At 48.3% G+C, this 24994-nt stretch overlaps 1 protein-coding gene across 1 annotated transcript; it reads right to left on the bottom strand.

Annotated features, from left to right (window-relative positions):
* Window positions 1–13588: 13588 nt before the first annotated feature.
* On the bottom strand, window positions 13589–23850 carry LOC116989258 (WAP, Kazal, immunoglobulin, Kunitz and NTR domain-containing protein 1-like). The gene is made up of 2 exons (XM_033046451.1): window positions 23391–23850; window positions 13589–15191 (listed from the first exon to the last, which is right to left on the bottom strand). Exons 1-2 carry the CDS (start codon window positions 23649–23651, stop codon window positions 13695–13697), a joined length of 1758 nt encoding a protein of 585 aa, XP_032902342.1. The 5' UTR covers window positions 23652–23850; the 3' UTR covers window positions 13589–13694.
* Between the last annotated feature and the right edge of the window lie 1144 nt (window positions 23851–24994).

The raw sequence follows: 24994 nt of genomic DNA on the forward strand, positions 1-24994 counted from the left end.
AATCAGCTGGTGGTGGGTTCTTCCAAATTGGTCGTCTAGATGGAAGTCGAGCAGTGGGTGGGTTGAATATGTCCATGTGAATTGGCAGATGAGGGGAGTTTTTGGTCTTTTGGAGCATCCTTTGAGTGAGGACTACTCGCCGGATGTGTGGAGGGGCTATGTTGGATAGGACAGGGAGCCAGGGGAGTGGTGTTGAGCGGATTGTTCCTGTGATGATCCTCATTGTTGAGTTCAATTGGGTATCCACATGGTGTGTGTGGGATGACCTGGACCAAACAGGGGCACAATATTCGGCTGAAGAAAATGCAAGGGCTAGTGCTGAAATGCGCAGTGTGGGGGCTGCTGCCCCCCACTTTGAGCCAGCAAGCTTACTGAGGAGATTGTTTCTGGACTTCACCTTAGCTGCTGTTCTTTTAAGATGTTCCTTGAAGGATAGGGTCCTGTCAAGGGTCACTCCGAGGTAGGTTGGAGTGGGGGCACACTTCAGTTTGGTCCTGCTCAGATAGATGTTTGGTTCTCTTGTGGCTTCTGCATTATGGAGGTGGAACACACTAGAGACCGTTTTTGCTGGGCTTGGTTTTAGGCGCCAGGTTTTGCAGTACTCGTCCAGTTTAGCAAGGTCTTCATTGAGCACCTGTTCCAATGTACCAAAATCTGGTGCTTGGAAGGCCAAACAGATGTCATCTGCATAGATGAATTTGCGGGATTTGGTGGTGGGTAGGTCATTTGTGTAAAGGTTGAACAAGGTTGGGGCTAAAACTGACCCTTGCGGGAGCCCATTCTTCTGTATTCTCCATGCACTCTTGTTCTGTCCAAGGTGAACTCTGAACCTGCGGTTGGAGAGCAGAGATTTGATGGTTTCTGATGCCCAGGCAGGGAGTGCTTTGGTGAGTTTTAGGTGGAGGCCTTTGTGCCACACAGTGTCATAGGCTGCGGTGAGATCAAGGAACACTGCCCCGGTCTTCAGTTTGTTCTCGAAGCCGTTTTCAATGCAGGTGGTTAGGGCCAGAACTTGTTCTCCTGTGCTGCGGTCCTTGCGGAAACCTGCCTGATCCACACTGAGAATCTCTTCTACTCCTGGAGATATACGTTGTAGTATAAGGCGTTCTAAGATTTTGAGTGGGACGCAGAGTAGAGAGATTGGGCGGTAGCGGACTGGGCGGAGGTGTTCAGTGAAATGATCGCCGAGCCTGCGCTTGGTCTTGCCGATACATAGGATGTGGCAAGTTGTATCGGCGAGATCAAGCGCATGGTCAGTGATTGTTTCTCTTCGTTGAACACCTCCTCATTTCACTGAACACCTTACACCTCCTTACCTCTGTATCTCCCTCTCCCCACACTCAGTCTGAAGAAGGGTCTCGACCTGCAACGTCACCCATTCCTTCTATCCAGAGATGCTGCCTGTTCCGCTGAGGTACTCCAGTATTTTGTGTCTATCTTCCTTTTATCCTTTATCTGTACGCTACAGACGGCTTGATTGTAATCATGTACAGTAAATTCTCGTTATAGAGGACTATCTGGGGGTGGGGATAGTGTCAATTATTGCCGAGTATGGGATTACCACGTTATACGGTATCATTGTATAAGTAGTAGTAACAAAGAACTGCAGATGCTGGTTAATACACAAAAGGACACAAAGTGCTGGAGTAACTCAGCAGGGCAGGCCGGGGGAGAGGCAAGGACCGGCGGGATGAATGGTCGCAGCCCCGCGGGCGGCCAGCGTGCAGGTGAGGGCTGGCGGTGGCGGTGGCTGAAAGCAACCGGGGAGGCGGTGAGGACCGGGGGTGGTGGCGGTGGCGGCCCAGCCTGGCGGTGAAGGTCGGTAGCACCAGAGCTGCTGCCTGTCCCACTGAGTTACTCCAGCATTTTCAGTTGTAATCTTCAGTTATAAAGAGGTTGGTTATGACAAGGGTTTACTGTATACTTTGGGTGGATAGCATGCAAACTAAAGCTTTTCACTGTACATCGGTACACGTGACAATAATGAACCTAAACTAAACCTAAACAAGATAGACACAAAATGCTGGAGTAACTCAGCGGGTCAGTGGGTCAGGTCTGGAGAAAAAGAATATGTGACTTTTTGGGTCGACACCTTTCTTCAGACTGAGAGTCAGGGGGGAAGGAGAACTAGAGGTATGAAAATTTACAGAACAAATCAGAGACAGCACCGATGACTAAGGATAGGTGGAGCCCACAATAGTCCATTGTTGGGTGTGGAAGAGGTGATAACAAAGGGGTATATGGATGTGGGCCGTAGAACTAACGGGATGATTAGGGTGGGGACGAGGTGGAGAGAGAGGGATGCAAGGGTTACTTAGAGAATTAGATAAATCAATCTTCGTACCGCTGGGTTGTACGCAGCCCAACGAAAATATGAGGTGCTGTTTCTCCAATTTGCATGTGGCCTCACTCTGACAGTGGAGGAGGCCCTGGACAGAAAGGTCAATGTGGGAATGGGATGGGGGGGAAATGTTTGGCAACTGGGAGGTCATGTAGGCCAATGCGACTGAACTAAGATGTTCTGCGGAACAATCACCCAGTCTACGCTTGGTCTCGCCGATATGTAGATGTTAGGGTGATGGTTTGAGTTTATGGTATCAGGCCAATTTATCCTCTTTTTTTATTCCTCTCGTTCATTGAGATTCTTAGTTTCACTGTTTATGGTGACTTTAATCCAGGGCACTCTCTGTTGCTTATAATCTACCTGTATTTCCAGTACTCAGCCCAAAGTAGGGCAAAGATAGAGGGGTTAAAGTCAAACACACAGTGCCCAGAAGAAGGCGGATGTTATTGATAGGGCAGAGAGGATTAGGAGGATGAAGATTTTAATGCTTCTAGCTTCAGGTTAGGGAGACACGAGGAACTGCAGATGCTGGAATCTTGAGCAAAACATAAAGTGCTGGAGTAAGATGTCGAAATAAGGAACTGGAGGTACTGGTTTACACAAAAGGACACAAAGTGCTGGAGTAACTCAGTGGGTTATGCAGCATCTCTGGAGAACATGGATGGGTGACATTTTGTAGATGGGGGGGGGGGGGGGGGGTGGAAGGAAACTGAGAGAGAGCAAGGACAGGACAAAGCCTGGCAGGTAATCAGTGGACACAGGGAAGGGGAGGGGGGTTGATATACAGATGTCTATCTTCGGTGTAAACCAGCATCTCCAGTTCCTTCCCACACATTTCATCTGCTCCACTGCAAAGTCTCGTCAAGGTATATCTACTTTGAAGAAGTTCTCCTCCTCTCTCCGACACTTCCTTATCTATGTATCTTCCTCTCCGTGACATCAGTCTGAAGAAGGGTCTTGAGTTGAAACATCACCCATTCCCTCTCTCCAGGGATGCTGAGTTACTCCAGCATTTTGTGTCTATCTTTTGCTGGAAACGAGGCCAGATATTAAAGCAGAAGCTTTGAGACAGTAAGGTTGAAGAGTTGCAAATTGTGAAGCCAGATGAAGGAATATAGGATGAGAGGGTGGGGAGGATTAGCAGCAAATCAAGGTGGGGCTCAGTGCCTCTCTTTCACCCCTCTTATTGCCCCCCTCCCCCACTCTAAAATCAGTCTGAAGAAGGGTCCCGACCCAAAACTTCATCTATCGATGTTCTCCAGAGATGATAGAAAATAGGTGCAGGCCATTTGGCCCTTCGAGCCAGCACCGCCATTCAATATGACCATGGCTGAGCTTCCAAAATCAGTTCCCTGTTCCCGTTTGCTCCCCATAATCCCATGATTTTGTTAGCCCCTAGAGCTAAATCTAAACCTTTCTTGAATACATTAGCAGAACTGATGCCAATTACTTTAAAGTGAGGACTCACAAATTCACCTTCAGAGGCCAACTCTTTGACGGACAATGGATTGTTTCCATAAGAACAATTGATGTGAATGCACGCATTAGTTGAGCGAGTCTCCATGGCTGCCATACTGGAATTGTACAAGGCATTGGTGAGGCCAATTCTGGAGTATGGTGTACAATTTTGGTCGCCTAATTATAGGAAGGATGTCAACAAAATAGAGAGAGTACAGAGGAGATTTACTAGAATGTTGCATGGGTTTCAGCAACTAAGTTACAGAGAAAGGTTGAACAAGTTAGGTCTTTATTCTTTGGAGCGCAGAAGGTTAAGGGGGGACTTGATAGAGGTCTTTAAAATGATGAGAGGGATAGACAGAGTTGACGTGGATAGGCTTTTCCCACTGAGAGTAGGGAAGTTTCAAACAAGAGGACATGACTTGAGAATTAAGGGACAGAAGTTTAGGAGTAACATGAGGGGGAACTTCTTTACTCAGAGAGTGGTAGCTGTGTAGAATGAGCTTCCAGTGGAGGTGGTGGAGACAGGTTCGATTTTATCATTTAAAAATAAATTGGATAGTTATATGGACGGGAAAGGAATGGAGGGTTATGGTCTGAGTGCAGGTAGATGGGACTAGGGGAGAATAAGTGTTCGGCACAGACTAGAAGGGCCGAGATGGCCTGTTTCCGTACTGAAATTGTTATATGTTATATGGTTATATGGTTATACGGGACAGAGCGTCCATTAGCAGAGAGGTTGCCCAAGCGGACACTGTTCAAAATGATTACGACCCGAAACGTGGCCTATTTCCTTCGCTCCATAGATGCTGCCTCATCCGCTGAGTTTCTCCAGCCATTTTGTCTACCAAAATGAAGGTCAGTAGATAACTGATAATCTCAGTAGATAATCTCTGTAAGATGTTTTTATTCAGAGTTTTCCATTTCTAGACTTTTTAAAGTTATTATAATTTTGCAGCAGTCAAGGTGTTTTCTAAGCATCAGGGCTTCTCTCACCATTCACTCCCAGACAGGATGCATAAGTGGCTTTTCCTCTTCAAGTTCAATATGATTTGCCTGACCCGCTGAGTTACTCCAGCACTTAGTGTCTTTACTTGGAATAGAGTGCCAGTTTTATAAGTCGAATGACAAGGCCTGCCCTATTTAGTTTAGTTTCATTTAGTTTAAAGATACAGTGCGAAAACAGGCCCTTCGGCCCACCAGGTCGCGCTGACCAGCGATCCCCGCACATTAAATTGAATTGAATCGTAATTGAACCCGGGTCTCTGGTGCTGTTAGTGCTGTAAGGCAGTAACTCTACCGCTAAACAAACTAAAAAACGATATAGCCTTTGGGGTGCGGAGCTCAGGAGTGTGCTTCGTTTTATGTATATTTTTAATTTATATTGGCGTATCCTCAGACTATCCTTGACCGGACTTTGCTGGCTTTATCTTGCACTTATCCCCTTGTCATGTATCTATACACTGTAAATGGATTGATTGTATTCATGTATTGTCTTTCCGGTGACTGGTTAGCACGCAACAAAAAACTTTTCACTGTACAATAAACTAAACTGAAGGTTATAAGGTCATAAGGAATAGGAGTAGAATCAGATCATTCATGTCTACTCCGCCATACAAACCCGGCTGATCTATCTCTCCCTCCTAACCCCATTCTCCTGCCTTCTCCCCACAACTTCTGAAACCTGTACTAATCAAGAATCTATCTCTGCCATAAAAATATCCACTGACTTGGCCTCCACAGCCTGCACCGCCCCTTAAATAAATAGTTGCCATAAGTGATAGGAGTAGCATTAGGCCATTCGGCCCATCGTCTACTCTGCCATTCAATCATGGCTGATCTACCTCTCCCTCCTAACCCCATTCTTCTGCCTTCACCCCATAACCTGTACTAATCAACAATCTATCTTAAAATTTCTCCTCATCTTCCTAAAAGAACGTCCTTTAATTCTGAGGCTGTGACCTCTAGTCCTAGTTAGCCCACATGGGGTGACTCCTGAAGACTTGTCATGGTATGTTGGCTGTGTTTCCTTTTAAATTCTTCCAATATTAATTTTTTTGCGGACTCAGTTTAGGAAGACATTTTAAGAAGCATCTTAAAGGAAGAAATAAAGGCATTGATGATGAATAAAGTCACCAGGAATCATGAGCAAAGCACAACGCCCAAACTCAGTGGGTCAGGCAGCATATGTGAAGGGAATGGACAGGTGACGTTTCAGGTCAGGACCCTTCTTTGACCCGCTGAGTTACTCAAACTATTTTTGTTGGGTGATGAGGAATGCTTTAAATGGAATTTCTGAAAATTAGGAGCATGAAAGCTGAGAGCAGGATTTGAAAACAACTTAACCTGTGACTTCAAGTATTTTCTAAACCCAGATCTTCGTCTGGTGTAAAAGTAAAGAATTCTCACAGCAATGAGAACAGGGAATTCTTTCAGCTGCACCAATATACTGATTCATGTACAGTAATATTCTAATCATTGTCTTCGAATTACAGCGTGGAAACAGGCCTTTCGGCCCAACTTGCCCACACCAGCCAACAATGTCCCATCTACACTAGTCCCACATGCCCCCATTTAGCCCATATCCCTCTAAACCTGTCCTATGCATGTACCTGTCTAAATGTTTCTTAAACATCTTGTATAATTTATGTTTAATTTAGTTAGATACAGCATGGAAGCAGACCCTTCGGTCCACCAAGTCCATGCTGACCTTCGATCATCCTTCACACTAGTTCTACAATATCCCACTTTTGCAACTACCCATTACACCAGGGGTCAGCAACCTACGGCCCCCGGGCCGAATGCGGCCCGTAACCCGAAATCATCCGGCCCGCAGGCCGTTTTTCTTTTCCAATAATCATCCGGCCCACCAAGCGGCGAGCTCTGACTGTACCGCATCCTGTGCAAAGCCGCCGGCAAGGCCGCGCACCTTCTGTGAACACGTTTAAGAAAGAACTGCAGATGCTGGAAAAATCTAAGGTAGACAAAAATGCTGGAGAAACTCAGCAGGTGAGACATGCAAGGATTGCATGAGGCTGCCTGACCCGCTGAGTTTCTCCAGCATTTTTGTCTACCTTCTGCGAACACGTGATTTGATGCCTGCCATCCGGGGCAGGATGGGGGCGGGATCCATGTGTACACGTGATAGATGTGGCCGCCATCCACTCACAGACATGCGTCCTGGCCCCTATGTAGAACAAGGTTGCCCACCCTTATCCTACACACTAGAGGCTATTTTACAGAGCAAACCAACCAACAAACCTGCACGTCTTTGGGATGTTGGAAGAAGCCAGAGCACTCGGTGGAAACCCATGTGGTCCCAGGGAGAACTTGCAAAGGAACACGCGGTATCCACGGGGACATTGGAGGCCTTCAGTGAACGCTGGTCGCCGCAGGAGGCCGAGTGTATTGCTGATGAGGATGACTTTATTTTAAAATTGATGACTGTTGTTTTGTAAACTGATCGTGTCACCCTTTTGTATGTTTGGTTTTGTTTCCTGAATAAAAGTAGTTGCATAATATAACTTGCAAACTCCACACAGACAGCACCCGAGGACAGGATCTAACCCCGGCCTCTAGCGCCGTGAGTCAGCGGCTCGACCAGCAGTATAATTATGTTTTAGACACAAAATTCTGGAATAACTCAACGGGAAAGGCAGCGTCGGGAATGGGTCACGTTCCGGATCGAGGCCCTTCTTCAGACTGAAGCACAAATTATGTTTTGCGTGAAGTCTCAACCTGTGATGTGGCGGCAAGCAAGGTTTTCATGCATCTCATTGTACCTGCACCAGATCCTACTTGTGAACATTGAACACAATTTGACTGGGCTTGGTGTGTTGTGCGTAACATTCCCTCTGAACCTCCTCACTGTTCCCTGGATCTGTGGGCGAGGACTGAACGGGATGAATATCTAGTCCGGGACAGTAGCAATTCCATCACTTCATGATTTCTTCCAATCCTTCGGGCAATGAATTCCGACTCACCACGCCTACGTGAAAAGATTTACTTCCCGATGTCTGAAATGTGTGCCCCTGGTTCTTTGCTGATGGATATAACTTCCCCGTGCAGTATTTAATCTGTCAATATTGTACATGGTCTCCTCTCAGCACTTCTTTACTCAAATTCTAGATTCCAGTCATAAAGTCATATAGTGTGGAAACAGGCCCCTCGGCCCGACTTGCCCACACCAACCATCATGTCCCATCTACACTAGTCCCACCTGCCTGCGTTTGGCCCATCTATCTATTATATAAAACTGTGTGCCTGCCGCCTGCCGTCCGGCTGCCTTTCTGCCTTTTGATTCGTTCCATCGTGTGATGTCACAATGCCCAATACTCGCAGATGTCCAATCGGAATGGATCCATTTACATGGACGGCTGCCGGCCGCCTTTCTTCCTTTGATTCCCTGCAACTCCGAAACCAGACGCAGAATCGCCGACATCTTTTCCATTTCGGTAGAGATTTCACTTTTCTTTCTAAGTATCCGCTCCTCATTACATTTCGTCGTGTTTAAGTATACGTTTTAATCAAATCCTCCCCCCCCCCCCCCAATATTTCAAAAATAAACTGGCTTCTCACCCATAGAAGAAGCCCAGCCCAGCCCTGGTGAACGTTCCATCGTGTGATGTCACAATGCCCGATGCTCACAGATGTCCAATCGGAATGGATTCATTTACATATGCCTTTGCAGGAGCCCCAGCCCATGGTGAACGTTCCATCGTGTGATGTCACAATGCCCAATGCTCAAAGACATTGTTGCCATAGAGGGAGTACAGAGAAGGTTCACCAGACTGATTCGTGGGATGTCTGGACTTTCATATGAATAAAGACTGGATAGACTCAGCTTGTACTCGTTAGATTTTAGAAAATTGAGGGGGTATCTTATTGAAACTTACAACATTCTTAAGGGGTTGGACAGGCTAGATGCAGGAAGATTGTTCCAGATGTTGGGGAAGTCCAGAACAAGGGGTCACAGTTTAAGGATAAGGGGTAAATCTTTTAGGACCGAGATGAGAAAAACAATTTTCACACAGAGAGTGGTGAATCTCTGGAATTCACTGGCACAGAAGGTAGTTGAGGCCAGTTCATTGGCTATATTTAAGAGGGATTTAGATCTGGCCCTTGTGGCTAAAGGGATTAGGGGGTATGGAGAGAAGGCAGGTACAGGATACTGAGTTGGATGATCAGCCATGATCATATTGAATGGTGGTGCAGGCTCGTAGGGCCGAATGGCCTACTCCTGCACTTAATTTCTATGTCTCCCTCTCTTCACCCCTCTCCCTCTCCCACCCATCCCTCTCTCCCCCACCCCCTTTCCCTCTCTACCCCACCCCCTTCCCTCTCCCCCCCCGCCCCCTTCCCCCATACCGCTCTGTCCCTCTTCCACCACTCCCCCTACCCCTCCCTCCCTACTCTTGCACTTCTCTCCCCTTACTCCACCCCTCTTCCTCCCACACCCCTTCCCCTCTGTTCCTCTTCCACCACTCCCCCGTCCCTCTTCCACCACTCCCGCTACCCCTCTCCCTCCCCACTCCTCTCCCCCTCTCCCTCTCCCATCCCTCACTCTCCCACCCCCTTCCCTCTCTACCCCACCCCTTCCCTCTCTCCCCCCGCCCCCTAACCCTGTCCCTCTTCCATCACTCCCCCTACCCCTCTCCTCCTCCCTCCCCGCTCTTCCTCTTCTCTCCCCTTCCCCCTCCATTCTCCCCACTCCTTCCCCTCTCTCCCCCCCACCCCTCTCCCCCTCCCTCCCTCCTCCCCCACGTCTCCTTCCTCATCCCCCACGTCTCTCTCCCCATCCCCCTCTCACCTCCTACCCCGCTCTCCTTTCCCTCCCAAATCTGTCCCGTTTCCTCCTCCTCCTCTCCCCTCCCTCCCCTCTTCTCACCCCCCCTCCCCCACCTGTGTGTTTGGGGGGTGGTTAATGTGAGTGTGATGCCGCAGCCCCCCCCCCTCCCACAAACGCCGTTAGGGAAACAGACCCAACGGGTCTGCACTTGGTCTAGTATCCCTCTAAACCTGTCCTATCCATACACCTGGTGAAATGTTTGTTAAACGTTGCAATCGTACTTGCCTCTACATCCTCCGGCAGCTCGTTCAATACTTCCACCACCCTTTGTGTAAAAAAGTTACCCTCAGGTTCCTATTACATCTTTTAAACTCACCATAAAACGAAGTCCTCGAGTTCTCGATTCCTCTACTCTGGGCAACAGACGCTGTGCGTTTACCCGATTTATTCCTCTCATGATTTTGTACACCTATAAGATCACCCCTCTTCCTCCTGCGCTCCAAGGAATAGAGTCCCAGCCTACTCAAACTATCCATTCAGCTTAGAACCTCGAGTCTTGGTAACATCCTCGTAAATCTTCTCTGCACCCTTTCCAGTTTGAAGTCTTTCCTATAACATGGTGCCCAGAACTGAACACAATACTCTAAATACAGCCTCACCAACATCTTGTATAACTGCCACATGGCCTCCCAACTTCTATACTCAATACTCTGACTGATGAAGGCCAGTGTGCCAAAAGCCTTTTTAACCACCTTATCTACCTGCGACTCCACTTTCAATGAACCATGCACCTGCACTCCAAGATCCCTCTGCTCTACAACACTCCCCAGTATCCTACCCCGCTCAGACCCTCTAGAACTGGCAACATCCTCATAAATCTTCTCTGCACCTTTTCCAACGATATCTTTGGTGACCAGAACTGAGCTCAATACTCTAAATGTGGTCTTGCCAATGTTGTAAATAACTGTAATCATGTATTGTCTTTCCGCTGACAAGTTAGCACGCAACAAACAAGGTTTTCACTGTATCTCGCTACACGTGACAATAAACTAAACTGAACTGAACATGACCTCCCAACTTCTATACTCGCATAATCTGTTATCCCGGCATCCAGTCCACTAAAGGTATTAAGCATGCAGGTACAGCAGGTAGTGTAGAAAGCAAATGGCATGTTGGCCTTAATTGCGAGAGGATTTGAATATCGGTGCAGGGAGGTCCTACTACAGTTGTTCAGGGTCCCTGGTGAGACCACACCTGAAGTATTCTGTGCTGCTTTGGTCTCTTAATTTGAGGAAGGACATTCTTGCTATTGAGGGAGGACTGATGTATGATGAGAGAGTGGTTCAACTGTATTGTATGGGCTTGTATTCACTGGAATTTAGAAGGATGAGAGGCAATCTTATAGAAACATAAAATTCTACAGGCTAGATGCAGGAAAAATGTTCCCAATGTTGGGGGAGTCCAGAACCAGGGGGTCACAGTTTAAGGATATAAGGAGTAAGCCATTAAGGACTGAAATGAGGAAAAACTTTTTCACCCAGAGTTGCGACTCTCGGGAATTCTCTGCCACAGAAGGCAGTGGAGGCCAATTCACTGGATGTATTCAAGAGAGTTAGATTTAGCTCTTCGTGCTACAGGAATCAAGGGATATGGGGTGAAAGCAGGAATGGGGTACTGATTTTGAAGATCATATTGAATGGTGATGCTGGCTCAAAGGGCCAAATGATGCCACCATAGAATGCCCCTAGGATACATCGTGGGTAGAAGATCATGGAACCAGGAATGTACCTCTGGTTTAATGGTAGTGAATGAGACGAGACTGATATCCAGGGTGTTCTCTTGTATATGGTTGTCCTTGAGAGACTCTGATGTGAAAAGGTTTGCAAGAAACCCTGAGTCTGGAATTGAACGCAGTGAGTAACAAAAAATAAAACGTAAAAGTGGAACAAGAAAGGAGATGACGCAAGATCGAACATGCTGGAGTATCAGCAGGTCAGGCAGTATATCTGTAGACATGAATATGCCACATTTCAGGTCAAGACCCTGGGCGAGAAAACTGGAGGAGAAGTAGGAGCTGCACAAAGAAATACAAGTGATAGGTGGATATAAGTTGGGGAGGAAGGGGGTTTGTTTGGCTGGTAGCTGGCTGGACAAAGGCCAGAGATGAATAGACAAAAGATGTAGAAAGGAACTGCAGATGCTGCTTTTCTACTGAAGATAGACACCAAGTTCTGGAGTAACTCAGCGGGACTGAAGAAGGGTCCTGGCCCGAAATGTCGGCCATCTTTCTTCTCCAGGGATGCTGCCCGACCCACTGAGTTACTCCAGCGCTTTGTGTCCATGCAAAGAGGAAAGGCTCTGAGATGAGAGGCATAAAATGTGAAGCCAGATGAAGGAAGTGGATGGGGACAGGGATGGGGACGTGGGGCAGGAGAGGAATGGGAAAAATGGGTACGCATCCATGTAGGGAACGGGGAAGAAAGAGGGGGAAAAGGCGGGGCGGGGGGGGGGGTGGGGGTGTTTGTTGGTTCATGACCTAAAATTGCTGAGTTCAATGTCCACACCATTGTAAGCTGCCCGTGGAATTTGTGATGCTGTTCCTCCAGTTTGCGTGTGGTCTCACGCTGGCTATGGAGGGGGCCCAGGACTGAAATGTCCGTGTGGGAATGGGAAGAGGAGTTTAAATGGTCAGCAACCTGGCAAAGTAACTTTGGGCTGAATGGTGGCGCAACGCCTTACAGCGCCAGTTCCCTGGGTCCTAGCATCCTGCGCAAAGCCGCCGGCAAGGCCGCGCACCTTCTGTGAACACGTTTAAGAAAGAACTGCAGATGCTGGAAAAATCTAAGGTAGACAAAAATGCTGGAGAAACTCAGCGGGTGAGACATGCAAGGATTGCATGAGGCTGCCTGACCCGCTGAGTTTCTCCAGCATTTTTGTCTACCTTCTGCGAACACGTGATTTGATGCCTGCCATCAAATGGGGGCGGGATCCATGTGTACACGTGATAGATGTGGCCGCCATCCACTCACAGACATGCGTCCTAGCCCCTATGCAGAACAAGGTTGCCCACCCCTATCCTACACACTAGAGGCTATTTTACAGAGCAAACCAACCAACAAACCTACACGTCTTTGGGATGTTGGAAGAAGCCAGAGCACTCGGTGGAAACCCATGTGGTCCCAGGGAGAACTTGCAAGGGAACACGCGGTGTCCACGGGGACACTGGAGGCCTTCAGTGAACGCTGGTCGCCGCAGGAGGCCGAGTGTATTGCTGATGAGGATGACTTTATTTTAAAATTGATGACTGTTGTTTTGTAAACTGATCGTGTCACCCTTTTGTATGTTTGGTTTTGTTTTCTGAATAAAAGTAGTTGCATAATATAACTTGCAAACTCCACACAGACAGCACCCGAGGACAGGATCTAACCCCGGCCTCTAGCGCCGCGAGTCAGCGGCTCGACCAGCAGTATAATTATGTTTTAGACACAAAATTCTGGAATAACTCAACGGGAGAGGCACGTTCCGGATCGAGGCCCTTCTTCAGACTGAAGCACAAATTATGTTTTGCGTGAAGTCTCAACCTGTGATATGGCGGCAAGCAAGGTTTTCATGCATCTCATTGTACCTGCACCAGATCCTACTTGTGAACATTGAACCTGGCAAAGTAACTTTGGGCTGAATGGTGGCGCAACGCCTTACAGCGCCAGTGCCCTGGGTCCTGGGTTTGATCCTGACTACAGGAGCTGTCTTTTATTGAGTTTGTACGTTCTCCCTGTGACCGCAAGGGTGCTCCGGTTTCCTCCTATGCTCCAAAGGCGTACAGGTTTGTCGGTTACTTGGCTTGGTATACATGTAAATTGTCCCGAGTTTATGTAGGGGAGTGTAAATGTATGGGGATCGCTGGTCAGCGCGGGCTCGGTGGGCTGAAGGGCCCGTTTCCGCACTGCATCTCTAAACTAAACTAAACCTGGCAAAGTAACGTTGGGCTGCATCAAGCATAAATAAAAATACAAGAACATTTACCAACGTTCATATACTTGGAATAACATGATATAATGAGCAGTAACACAATGGCATGGAACCCCCGCTGTACGCTTGCCCAGTTCAGTCCTGGAAGCGATGCAGCAGTTCACAGGTCTTTTTCTCAATGATTTCGTGCAGCTTTTTCACCCGCTTGTCACTGATGGTCCGGACGTAGCTCTCTGCCCCCAACACCGCCATGCCGTCGTGGACATCGCCCATGATCAGGAGGGGCCCGTCGCTCAGCGTGATGTTGGGGCAGGGGCAGCTCCAGTCCATGTTCAACATGATCACCTCCAGGTGCTTGAAGTCGAAGAACTTCAGGCCCATCTTCTCGTCCTTCAGCACCTGGTCGAGGGTGAAGCGGGCCACGCCGGAGTCCTGCTCCTCCACGATCTCCGTCACCCTGCCCACGATGGCGTAGTCGCTCCTGCAGAAGCTGGGCACGATCTTGTGACGGGGCTTGCAGGCCTTGCACTGCTGGTACTTGGGGAAGGGGCAGGTCTCCTCGCACACCTCCCTGCTCTCAAAGTTGTTCTTGTTGCCCTCGCAGCCGCTGTAGACAAAGGCGTGGCACTGCTTCATCAGCGAGTTGTAGGCCCAGCGCGCCTCCCACAGCTTGCAGGGCCCCTGCACGGCGGGGAAGGTGCAGATGTTGACCGTCTCGTTGGCGCACGACGCCCGGCACTCCTCGTACGTCTCGAACTGGTTCCCGCCGCCCTCGCAGCCCCCCCACCCGAAGGTGGAGCAGGTGGTTCTCTTGTGGTCGTAGAACCAGCGCACTTGCTGCCGCCCGCACTGCCTCTTGTCCGGATCCTTGAAGCACTCGGCTGAGGGCACCGGCCGCACACCGCCGCCCGCCACCGCCGTCTCACCGGAGTGTCCCCGCCGGATGACAGAGAGCGGGAAGTCGGCCCTCAGCAGCCCGGCAGCGTTCCTGGCCGTGCAGGTGTAGATGCCGGCATCGTCCTGCTGGACACTGTAGATGACCAGCTGCCCGATGTTGGTGACCACCAGGTTGGCGTACATCTGGTCGGGCCTCATGATGATGTTCTCCAGGTGGTCGCTCTGCTTCTCCCATGTGATGTCCGGCCTGGGGCGGCCGCTCACGTCGCAGTGGAAGCTGACCGTGCCCCCCACGTACACCGACTGATGGAAGGGGTTGGTGTAGAGGGCCGGTGGCACTGAGTCCTCCAGCCAGCTAGTGGAGGTGGGGTTGGCCGTGGTCTCCAGGGGCTGGGGGCTGGTGTTGGGCCAGGTGATGTGGTAGCGGCAGGTCACCACGGCCAGGCTGATGCCCCGGATACAGGCCTCGGCGTCCATGTAGCACCTGTTGTAGTAGGTCAGGCCGTCCGAGGCACAGGTGAAGTTGGGCTCCTTCTCGCACCGGTCCCTGCACTTGCACACCGGCTGCCCGTCCCAGATGTCGCACTCCGAGCCTTGCTGCGTGCACACCACCCTCTCGCACGTCGCCTCTCGGGGGAGGGCCGAGGACGCCAGGCTGCCGTCGGCAAACCGGGCCGCCACGCAGCTCTTCAGCCCGCACACGTTCCTGCAGCACTTCTCAAAGCTCTGGCAGTCCTGCAAAAGGCAACAGGGTCGGCTTCACAAGTTCACAAGTTCTAGGAGTAGAATTAGCCCATTCAGCCCATCGAGTCTACTCCGCCATTCAATCATGGCTGGTCTCTGCCTCCCAATCCCATTCTCCTGCCATCTCCCCATAACCCCTGTCACCCGTCCTAATCAAGAATGTGTCTATCTCTGCCTTAAAAATTATCCTCCTCAGCCCTCTGTGGCAATGAGTTCCACAGATTAACTACCCTCTGACTAAAGAAGTTCCTCCGCGCCTCCTTTCTAAAAGAACGCTCTTTAATTCTGAGGCTATGACCTCTGGTCCTAGACTCTCCCACCAGTGGAAACATCCTCTCCACATCCACTCTATCTATGCCTTTCATTATTCTGTAAGTTTCAATGAGGTCCCCCCTCAACCTTGTAAACTCCAGCGAGTGCAGGCCCAGTGCTGTCAAACACTCATCATATGCTACCCTACTCATTCCTAGAATCATTCTTGTAAACCTCCTCTGGAACCCTCTCCAGAGCCAGCACATCCTTCCTCAGATCTATTCCTCTCATGTTTTATGCACAATCTTTGGTATAAACCAGTATCTGTAGTTTATACCTTTCAGGTCGAGACCAGACTGAGAGTCATCCTCCATATCTCTCGTTCTGACTCTCCATCTGAAAAACGGTCTCGACCCACAATGTCACCCACTCCTTCTCTCCAGAGATGCTGCCTGTCCCGCTGAGTTACTCCAGCATTTTGTGTCTATCTTTGGTGTAAACCAGCATCTATGGGGCCCAAATTTGCTCACAGTACTCCAAATGCAGCCTGACCAGCACCTTATGGAACTTCAGCATCTTGATGGAAATGGCAACATTGAATTCGCGTTCTTGGCGTACAGGAAGGAACTGCAGATGCTGGTTTACATGTATTGGCGTAAACCAGCATCTGCAGTTCCTTCCGACACATATTGACTGGGACTTGCTCAGTGCCAAAGGCTGAGACGGAGGGAGGCAGAATTTGCGAGGTGTATCCCAGAGGATTTCTTGGACCTTGTAAGACACAAAGTTCTGGAGTAACTCAGTGGGTCAGGCACCATCTCTGGAGAACATAGATTGGTGACAGTTCTGAAGAAGGCCCCGACCCAAAACTAACCCTTCTTCAGAACTAACGTCACCTATCCATGTTCTCCAGCGAGCTGAGCTACACCAACAGATCGTGTTTTTTTTCCGTAAACCAGGATTTACAGATCCATGTTTCCACATTGAAACTTATTTTCCATAAGATTTAAGATTCTTTTGACCAGGGATGTCTGATTGTGTGGGAAGGTGATGAGTGCCTGGAACATGCTGCGGGGGGGGGGGGGGGGGGGGGGGGGGGGGGGGGGAGGCAGATATGATACTAGTATTTAGGAGCCTCTTAGATGGGCACATGTATACAGAAATATCCAGGGTGGTGAATCTGTGGAATTCTTTGCCACAGAAGGCTGAGGCGGCCAAGACAATGGATATTTTTATGGCAGAGATAGAATCTTGATTAGTATGGGTGTTTAACATCAAGGATCTTGCAGTCTCGGTTGAGACCGACGTCGGGAAGCTACACAAGCCGCACAACGTTCGACTAGCCCCCACCCAGATTAGATCGCCCGGAGCGGGAGAGCTGAGATCCACCCCCCCGATGCAGGAGCTTGATTGCCACGACAAAGAGGCCCCTTACTCCCGGCTACGGGAGTAAGATCGTCCCGTCAACAGAACGTTAGAGGCCCCCGACCACTGGAGGACACAGGAGGGAGAGAATGCATTTTTTTCGCCATCCATCATAGTGAGGGATTTGGAGGAGTCACTGTGGTGGATGTTCATGGTAACATGTATTTTGTGTGTTCTGTTGCTTTTTACTGGTATGACTGTATGGCAAATGAAATTCCTCGTATGTTGCAAAACATAGTTGGGTAATAAAGTATGATTATGATGATGATTGTGATTATGATTAAGTGTACGGAGTTATTGGGAGAAGGCAGGAGAATGGAGTTAAGAATGGAAAAGTAGTTCAGCACTGATTGAATGGCGGAGTGGACTGGATGGGCCAAATGGCCACATTCTGCTCCTATCATGAACATGAAATGGAGGGATATGGATTATGTGCAGGCACATAAGAGTTGTTCTTGGCGCCATGTTCGGCACGGACATTGTGGGCCGAAGGGCCCGTTCCTGTACTGCACTGTTCTACGCTCTGTGTTCTATGAAACAACAATGTACTTCAGTAAAATAATTCACACTGCATTCTCCCGTCATGCTCATGGATCGATTCAACTCTACACACAGGACCAGCTGATAACTCTGCACACAGTCGCACTGCAGTGTTCTTGAATTTGCCCATCAAGTGATGGCCAGCTCTTTATACAGTAACCCAGTTACCCTTTAAAGATACAGCACGGAAACAGGCCCATTGGCCCACCGAGTTGATACCGACCAGCGATCACCCCGTACACTAGCAGCATCCTACACACTAAGGACATGTTTTCTCTTGTCCCGTTTTTACAGTTTATTTCGGTTTATTTAGTTGTGTGTGTGTGGGGGGGTGGGTGTAACATGTTTTTGACTCTTCCTTCGGGGGGGATGTGACCTTTACTGCCGTATCCCCCGTCTCCGTGTCCATCTGCGCTGAGGCCTATTGCGGAGCTGGCGGCCTCCAACTGCGACCGACCTCGAGGCTGCGGAGGCAGAGCCAGGACTTACCAACGCGAGGCTGGCCGACTTCGGGGCTGTGGTTGCAGTGCGACACAACTTCCGACCCGACTTTGAAGCCTCGGAGGCTCGGCCGCGGGCCAGTGGACGACATCATCGGGAGCTCGCAGGTCACAGGTGGTGACCTGTTCTTCCGGAGCTCCTGCAACTACAGCTACGTCCGCTGGACTGGAGGACGGCAGCTTCAGCAGCTTCGACCGCCCCGGGCCGCGGAGTTTGAACCGGCCCGTTTGCGGATCACGGATTCAGCCTGCGGGACTTACTTACCATCACCCGGCGGGGTCACAACATCAGAGGCTTGGATGGCCTCAGCGCAGAGGGAGAGCAAGGAGGGAAGAGACAATGACTTTGGGACTTTAAACTGTGTTGAGTGTTTGTTATTTATTCTATGTTATGACTGCAGGCTAAACCATTTCGTTGCACTGAAAAGTGCAATGACAATAAATTGAATCAAATCAAATCAAATCAAATCCAATGTTACAATTTTACTGAAGCCAATTAACCTAAAATCCTTTACGTCTCTGGAGGAAACCGGAGCACTCCGAGAAAACCCACTCGGTCACAGGGCGATCGTACCATCTCCATACAGACAGCACCCCTATTCATAAGGTCATAAGTGACAGGAGCAGATTTAGGCTGTTCGGCCCATCAAGTCTACTCCGCCATTCAATCGTGGCTGATTTATCTGTGCCTCCTAACCCTATTCTCCTGCCTTCTGCCCATAACCTCTATGGACACCCAAACTAATCAAGAACCTATCTATCACTGCCTCAGAAGTATATATTTACGGCCTCTACAGACTTCTGTGGCAAAGAATTCCACAGATTCACCACCCTCTGACTCAAGAAATTCTTCATCTCCTTCCTCAAGGAACGCCCTTAAATTCTGAGACTATTGCCTCTGGTCCTAGACTCTCCCATCAGTGGAAACATCCTCTCCACATCCACTCTAACCAGGCTTTTCACTATTCGGTATGTTTCAATGAGGGGGCCCCTCATCCTTCTAAACTCCAGCGAGTACAGGCCAAGTGCCAGTCAGGATTGAACCTGGCTCTCTGGCGCTGTGAGGCAGCAACTCTACCGCTGCGCCACCGTGCCGCGCCACGCCCGTGCCCTTATTTTCTCTCTAAACTTCCTATCCAATTCCCTTCTGAATGCCTTGTTTGGTTCTGCTTCCACAACCCCTCCATTGATGGTAAATTCCAGACTATATCAACTCAGTGCTTGATATTCTTTCCTTGACTTTCCCAATGTGCATCCTGCCTGCTTTGAAGCATCCCACTTCCGTCTATTTCCTGGAGAACATGGGTAAGTGACGTTTCGAACAGGGATCCTTAGTTTCCTATCTTCAGACTGAAAGGCCTGTCCCACTTGGCCGTCATTTTGCGCGCCATTTACGCGACCTGGTAGCGTGTGGATAGCGCGGGTCGGATGCATGGAGTGACGTGGAGGAGTGTGTCTTGGGCCAGGGTCTTGGGCCTGTCCCACTTTGGCCGTCAGTTACGTGACAGGCCGGTGGCGCGCGAAGATTTAGTGCAGGACGAAGTCCACACTCCTCCACGCCACTCCACACTATTCCACACCACTCCATGCGCCCGTCCCGTGCTACCCACACGCTAGCAAGTCGCGTAAATGGCGCGCGAATGACGGCCAAGTGGGACAGACCCTTCACTCCTCTACTGAAGTATCAGCTTCAGTGCAGGCAGAGGAGATGAGTTTATCTTGGCATCATGTTCGGCACAGACATTGTGGGCCGAAGGGCCTCTTTCTTTTTTACTGTACTATGGTCATATTCTGTGATTTAAGTGTCAGCTTGTGCATTTGTCTTTGAATCTTTGCTACACGGTTTGTCTTGGAATTATCCTACTTTTGCCTGAAGAGTCGGTCACATAGCATGGAAAAAGGCCCTTCAGCCCAACTCATCCATGGCAACCAAGCTGCCTTATCTCAGGCATAGAGTCATACAGGGTGGAAACAGGCCCCTCAGCCCAACTCATCCACGCCAACCAACATGTCCCGTGTTGATGAAGGGCCGTAACCCGAAACATCACCCATTCCTTTTCTCCAGAGATGCTACCTGACCCGCTGAGTTACTCCAGCAATTTGTGTCTATGCCCCTTCTACCAATGCTTTATACAACTGCAACATGACCTGCCAACTTCTATACTCAATACTCTGGCTGATGATGAAGGCCAATGTGCCAAAAACCTTTTTGACCACCCTATCTACCTATGATGCCACTTTCCAGGAACCATGCACCTGCATTCCTAGATCTCTCTGCTCTACAACACTCTAAGCTAATCCAATATGCCTGTATTTGATCCTTATCCCTTTAAACCCTCCCGACCTAGCTAACTGTCCAAATATCATTCAAATGTCTTTATGGAACCTGCCTCAACTATTTCCTCAGGCTGCTCATCCCAAATTTCCATGGAAAATTTGCTCACCAGGTTCATATTAAATCTTTCCCCTCTCAACTTTAACCTAAGTCCTCAAAATCTTGATTCTACCATGCTGGAAAAAGACTCTGCACATTCACCCTATTTATTTCTCTCATTAGTTTATACACCTCTCTGGCGCTGTGAGGCAGCAACTCTACCGCTGCGCCACCGTGCCACGCCACCCCCGTGCCTCCTGTTCTTTTAAAAGCAGTCAAACTTAAGTCGTACCCTGGAACCATGCATTGAAGGTGTATGAATGAGATTAACACAAACGTTTGCTATCATTAAACATTATAGACAATAGACAATAGGTGCAGGAGTAGGCCATTCGGCCCTTCGAGCCAGCACCACCATTCAATGTGATCATGGCTGATCATCCACAATCAGTGGATGCCTTCTCCCCATATCCCCTGACTCCGCTGTCTTATCTAGCTCTCTTATCTAGCCTGTTTCTACGCTATGACTCTGTGATGTCAGGATGCCCACATTTTAGAAAATTAAAATAGATTTAAAAAATCACCTCAAAATTCTAGCTGCTACTCCAGTGTGATATTGAAACAGTGCCACGCTGTTGGCGATATTCTGTTTTTCTGGATGCATTATTACACTAAACCACAATGTGTCTTTGACACTCATTTTAAAAAGGCAATGAGAACTATCTCCTGTGTCTTTACTTTACTTTAGAGATACTATCCCACTTTTGCATCGACTCCCTACACACTAGTTGTAATTTACAGAAGGCAATTAACCTACAATCCCCGCAAATCTTTGGGCTGTGGGATGAAATCACTGCATATGGAGGAAACCCACGTGGTCACAGGAGCGTGCAAACTCCACACAGACAGCACTCGAGGTCGGGTTCGAACACGGGGATCTAGTGCTGTGAGGCAGCATCTCTAACCACTGTGCCACCATGTGGCCTGGCCAATACATCGTCAACATCATTTAAACAACTGCAGATGCTGGTTTAAACCGAAGATAGACACAAAAAGCTGGAGTAACTCAGCGGGACAGGCAGCATCTCTGGAGAGAAGGAATGGGTGACGTTTTGGATCAACACCCTTCTTCAGACATCACCCATTCCTTCTCTCCAGAGATGCTGCCAGTCGAGCTGAGTTACTCCAGCATTTTGTGCCTATCTTCATTTAAACCAATACAACGTATTGAATACTGCATCTGCTGGAAATCTAAAATAAAGTAGAAAATGTTAGAAATCCTCAGAAGATCAGGCCCATCCTGACTTGGAAATCTATCATTGTTGTCCCTTCATCACTGAGTCTAAATCCCGCAACCTCGTCCCCTGCCGCCCAACCTTCTGGAAAGACTGTGGTGGTTCAAGGTAGTCTCACTATTAGCTGCTCAAGAGCAATTATGGAAGGGCTAGAAACACTGGTATCGCCAGTGACACTCATATCTCAAACAATAGCCGAGCAAATGGAAGTTTCATTCAACTTCCTCACCAAACAACATTATCAGCAGTGGAGGTCCAACTTTTGGGGCAGTAGAGTTACTGCCTTACAGCGCCAGAGGCCTAGGTTCGCTCCTGACTATGAGTGCTGCCTGTACGTACGTTCTCCCTGTGACCGCATGGGTTTTCTCCGGATGCTCTGGTTTCCTCCCACACTCCGAAGATGTACAGGTTTGTAGGTGCTTTGCCTTCTGCGATGTTGTCCCTAATGTGTAGGATAGAACTAGTGTATGGAGTCAGCATGGACTCGGTGACCGAAGGGCCTGTTTCCACGCTGTATCTCTAAAGGCTAACAGGGCAACGTACTAGATTATTGCCAAGATTTTTCTGCTTTAGTCTTTGAAGTGGAATTTATCCTGCTACATATGGAGTGCAGCTCCCCATTAAATCTTTACATCAGGGGTGTAAGGCACTGGTAAGGCCACATGACTATATGATTTTATCTGCGTTTACCCGATCTATTCCTCTCAGAGTAGAGAAAGAGGAAAACATGCCCAAGATAAATGTCAGTTTCACTACCAAGTAAAATTGTCAGTATTAATGTCTTATGTCCCACCTGTGCACTAAGCTATTTCTTCCATCACCCCCCTCCCCCACCCCCATGGTGCTACTTTCGTCCCTCTGGTTTCACCACCCACAACTCTTCAAACCTGTCTCACACCTTCTGTTCTTATCTCTGAATTTTACTCCAACCATCTGCCTATCACAACCCCCCCCCTGCGACAAAACGACACAAAGTGCTGGAGTAACTCAGCAGGTTCGGCGGCATCTCTGGAGATTGGGGCAGCACGATGGTAGCCTTGCAGCGCCTGAGACCCCAGGTTCGATCCTGACCACCGGTCTGACAGGTCTGCACAGAGTTTGTAAATTCTCCCTGTGACTGCGTGGGGTTTCTCCGGGTGGTTTCCTCGCACACTCTAAAGATGTGCAGATTTTGCAGGTTAATTGGCTTTGGTAAATTGAAAATTGTCCCTAGTGTGTAGGATAGAACTAATGTACAGGTGGTGACTTGGTGGGCTGAAGGGCCAGTTTCCAAACTGTATCTCTAAACTAATCTACACTGAACATGGATAGGTGACGTTTCGGGTTTAGGCTCTTCTCCATATGCTATTATGCTATTTACAAATGCTATTACCAGCCACACTTTCTCCAGCCTCTCCCCCCACCCCCATTCCAGCTTTTTCCTCCCGCACCCCCTCCCTCCTTCCCCTCCTCATTCAGTTTGAGGAAGGGTCTCGCCCCAAAACATCACCCATCCGTCTATGTTCTCCAGAGATGCTGCCTGTCCCGCTGAGTGACTCCAGCGCTTTGTGTCCTTCCGTGTATTAACCAGCATCTAGTTCTTTGTTTCCACTTCCTCAGTTTGAATGTCCTCTCTTCCCAAATACTACAGGTTCCACGAAACGGTCGCAGCTTTTGTTGTCTAAGTTGGTCAAAAGTTGTTAGCTTCTCAACTTGCAAATGCACAACTCTCTCTCTCCGTCCGCAATGCCACTAACCGCACTCTAATGAGACCACGCACGTTAGTTTCAGGACACACGTCTATTACACAGCGCGTTGGTTCTACCTCGTCGGCGTTGCATTCCCTCTCGCAAGTGCTCTGGGCATCAACCCACAGGTTAGGGTTCAGCTGGTTGGGACAGGCGCCGGGGTAGGAGAGCTTCCCTCTGGGTAGATTGGCGCCTCCGGCCAGCCTGAGCAAGCACCACACAATCACAAATGTCCTGGGCTGCATTCGCACTGCCCTGCTCTTTCTCGCATGCATCAAACCCAGTCCATCTCTGCAGCACCTCCTGAAGTCAGCTGGCCCGTGCAAAAGCACCAACATTTTTACTTTGAAGGGGTGCAAAAACAAAAATAAAAAATCCAAAAATAACTTCCCCCGCCCCCTCGATTAAAAAAAAGAGGGTTAAATGTAAATGGTTTTTGCAAAGAGGATTGAGAGTTGGCGATGGGGCAGAGAGAGAGGGAGAGAGACGGCCATAGGATTGGGTAATGGGACATAATCAGCAGTGTGTAACCTGAGCGGGTTCAGTTCACATAATGGGAGTGGGAGGGCTCTGGATTTCTACAGAGAGAGAGAGAAAAAAAAACTCTGTGACCCAGACCACAACCCCTGTCTGGCCATAGTCGAGCTGGACAAACATGGTCTGCGGCACCCGCGACATCAAACACAAGACTTTATCCCCCAATTACCAGCGAGATCGGTGCACACTGCTTCACCCTGCAGATTACACGCAAAGGCTTGGAGACTTCAAGTTTCATTGAAAACTCTGAAGGTGTATCGGAATTATATTCAGAATGTATTTTTTAGTCAAGACTCTTTGATTGTCAAATGTCCCAGAGAGAACAATGACATTCTTACTTGCAGCAGCACGCCAGTATATGCAAACATGGCACTCTGTAAACTATTTAATAAACGAGAAAACAAAGTTCAGTATATATATATCTCATCATAATCATAATCATACTTTATTAGCCAAGTATGTTTTGCAACATACGAGAAATTTGATTTGCCATACAGTTATTTCAATAAAAAGTAACAGAACATTTTAACATGAACATCCACCACAGTGACTCCTCCACATTCCTCACTGTGATGGAAGGCGAAAAAACGGAACTTTTATAATAAACACACACTGAACTTGTTTTCTTGTTTATTATATTGTTTACATATTTTGTTGTGCTGCTGCAATAATTTAATTGTTCTACCTGGGACATATGACAATAAAACAATAAAAAACTATTCTGAATATGATTTTGATACATATTTGATACATAATATCCACATATATTATATATTATATTATATATTATATTATATTATATTATATTATATTATTATATAATAATATTATATTATAATAATATAATATTATATATTATAATATATATTATTATTTATATTATATTATATATTATATTATATATATATATAACACATTTACATATGTACACATAAAATAATTTACATACGTACACATAAATAATCCCGGAGGAGGCGCTGTCCTGAACGGCTGCCTGTCCTGCAGCTGTCCGTTTTTTTCCCCTTCTTTTTTATTATTTTTAGTACGTTAAGTGTGTAGTCAGGGTGCCTAATCTTTTTATGTGTGGGGGGTGGTGGGGGGGGGGAAGGGGGAAACTGCTTTTCGAGTCCCTACCTGGTCGGAG

The sequence above is a fragment of the Amblyraja radiata genome, chromosome 29, assembly GCF_010909765.2.
Source record: "Amblyraja radiata isolate CabotCenter1 chromosome 29, sAmbRad1.1.pri, whole genome shotgun sequence".
NCBI lineage: Eukaryota > Metazoa > Chordata > Chondrichthyes > Rajiformes > Rajidae > Amblyraja > Amblyraja radiata.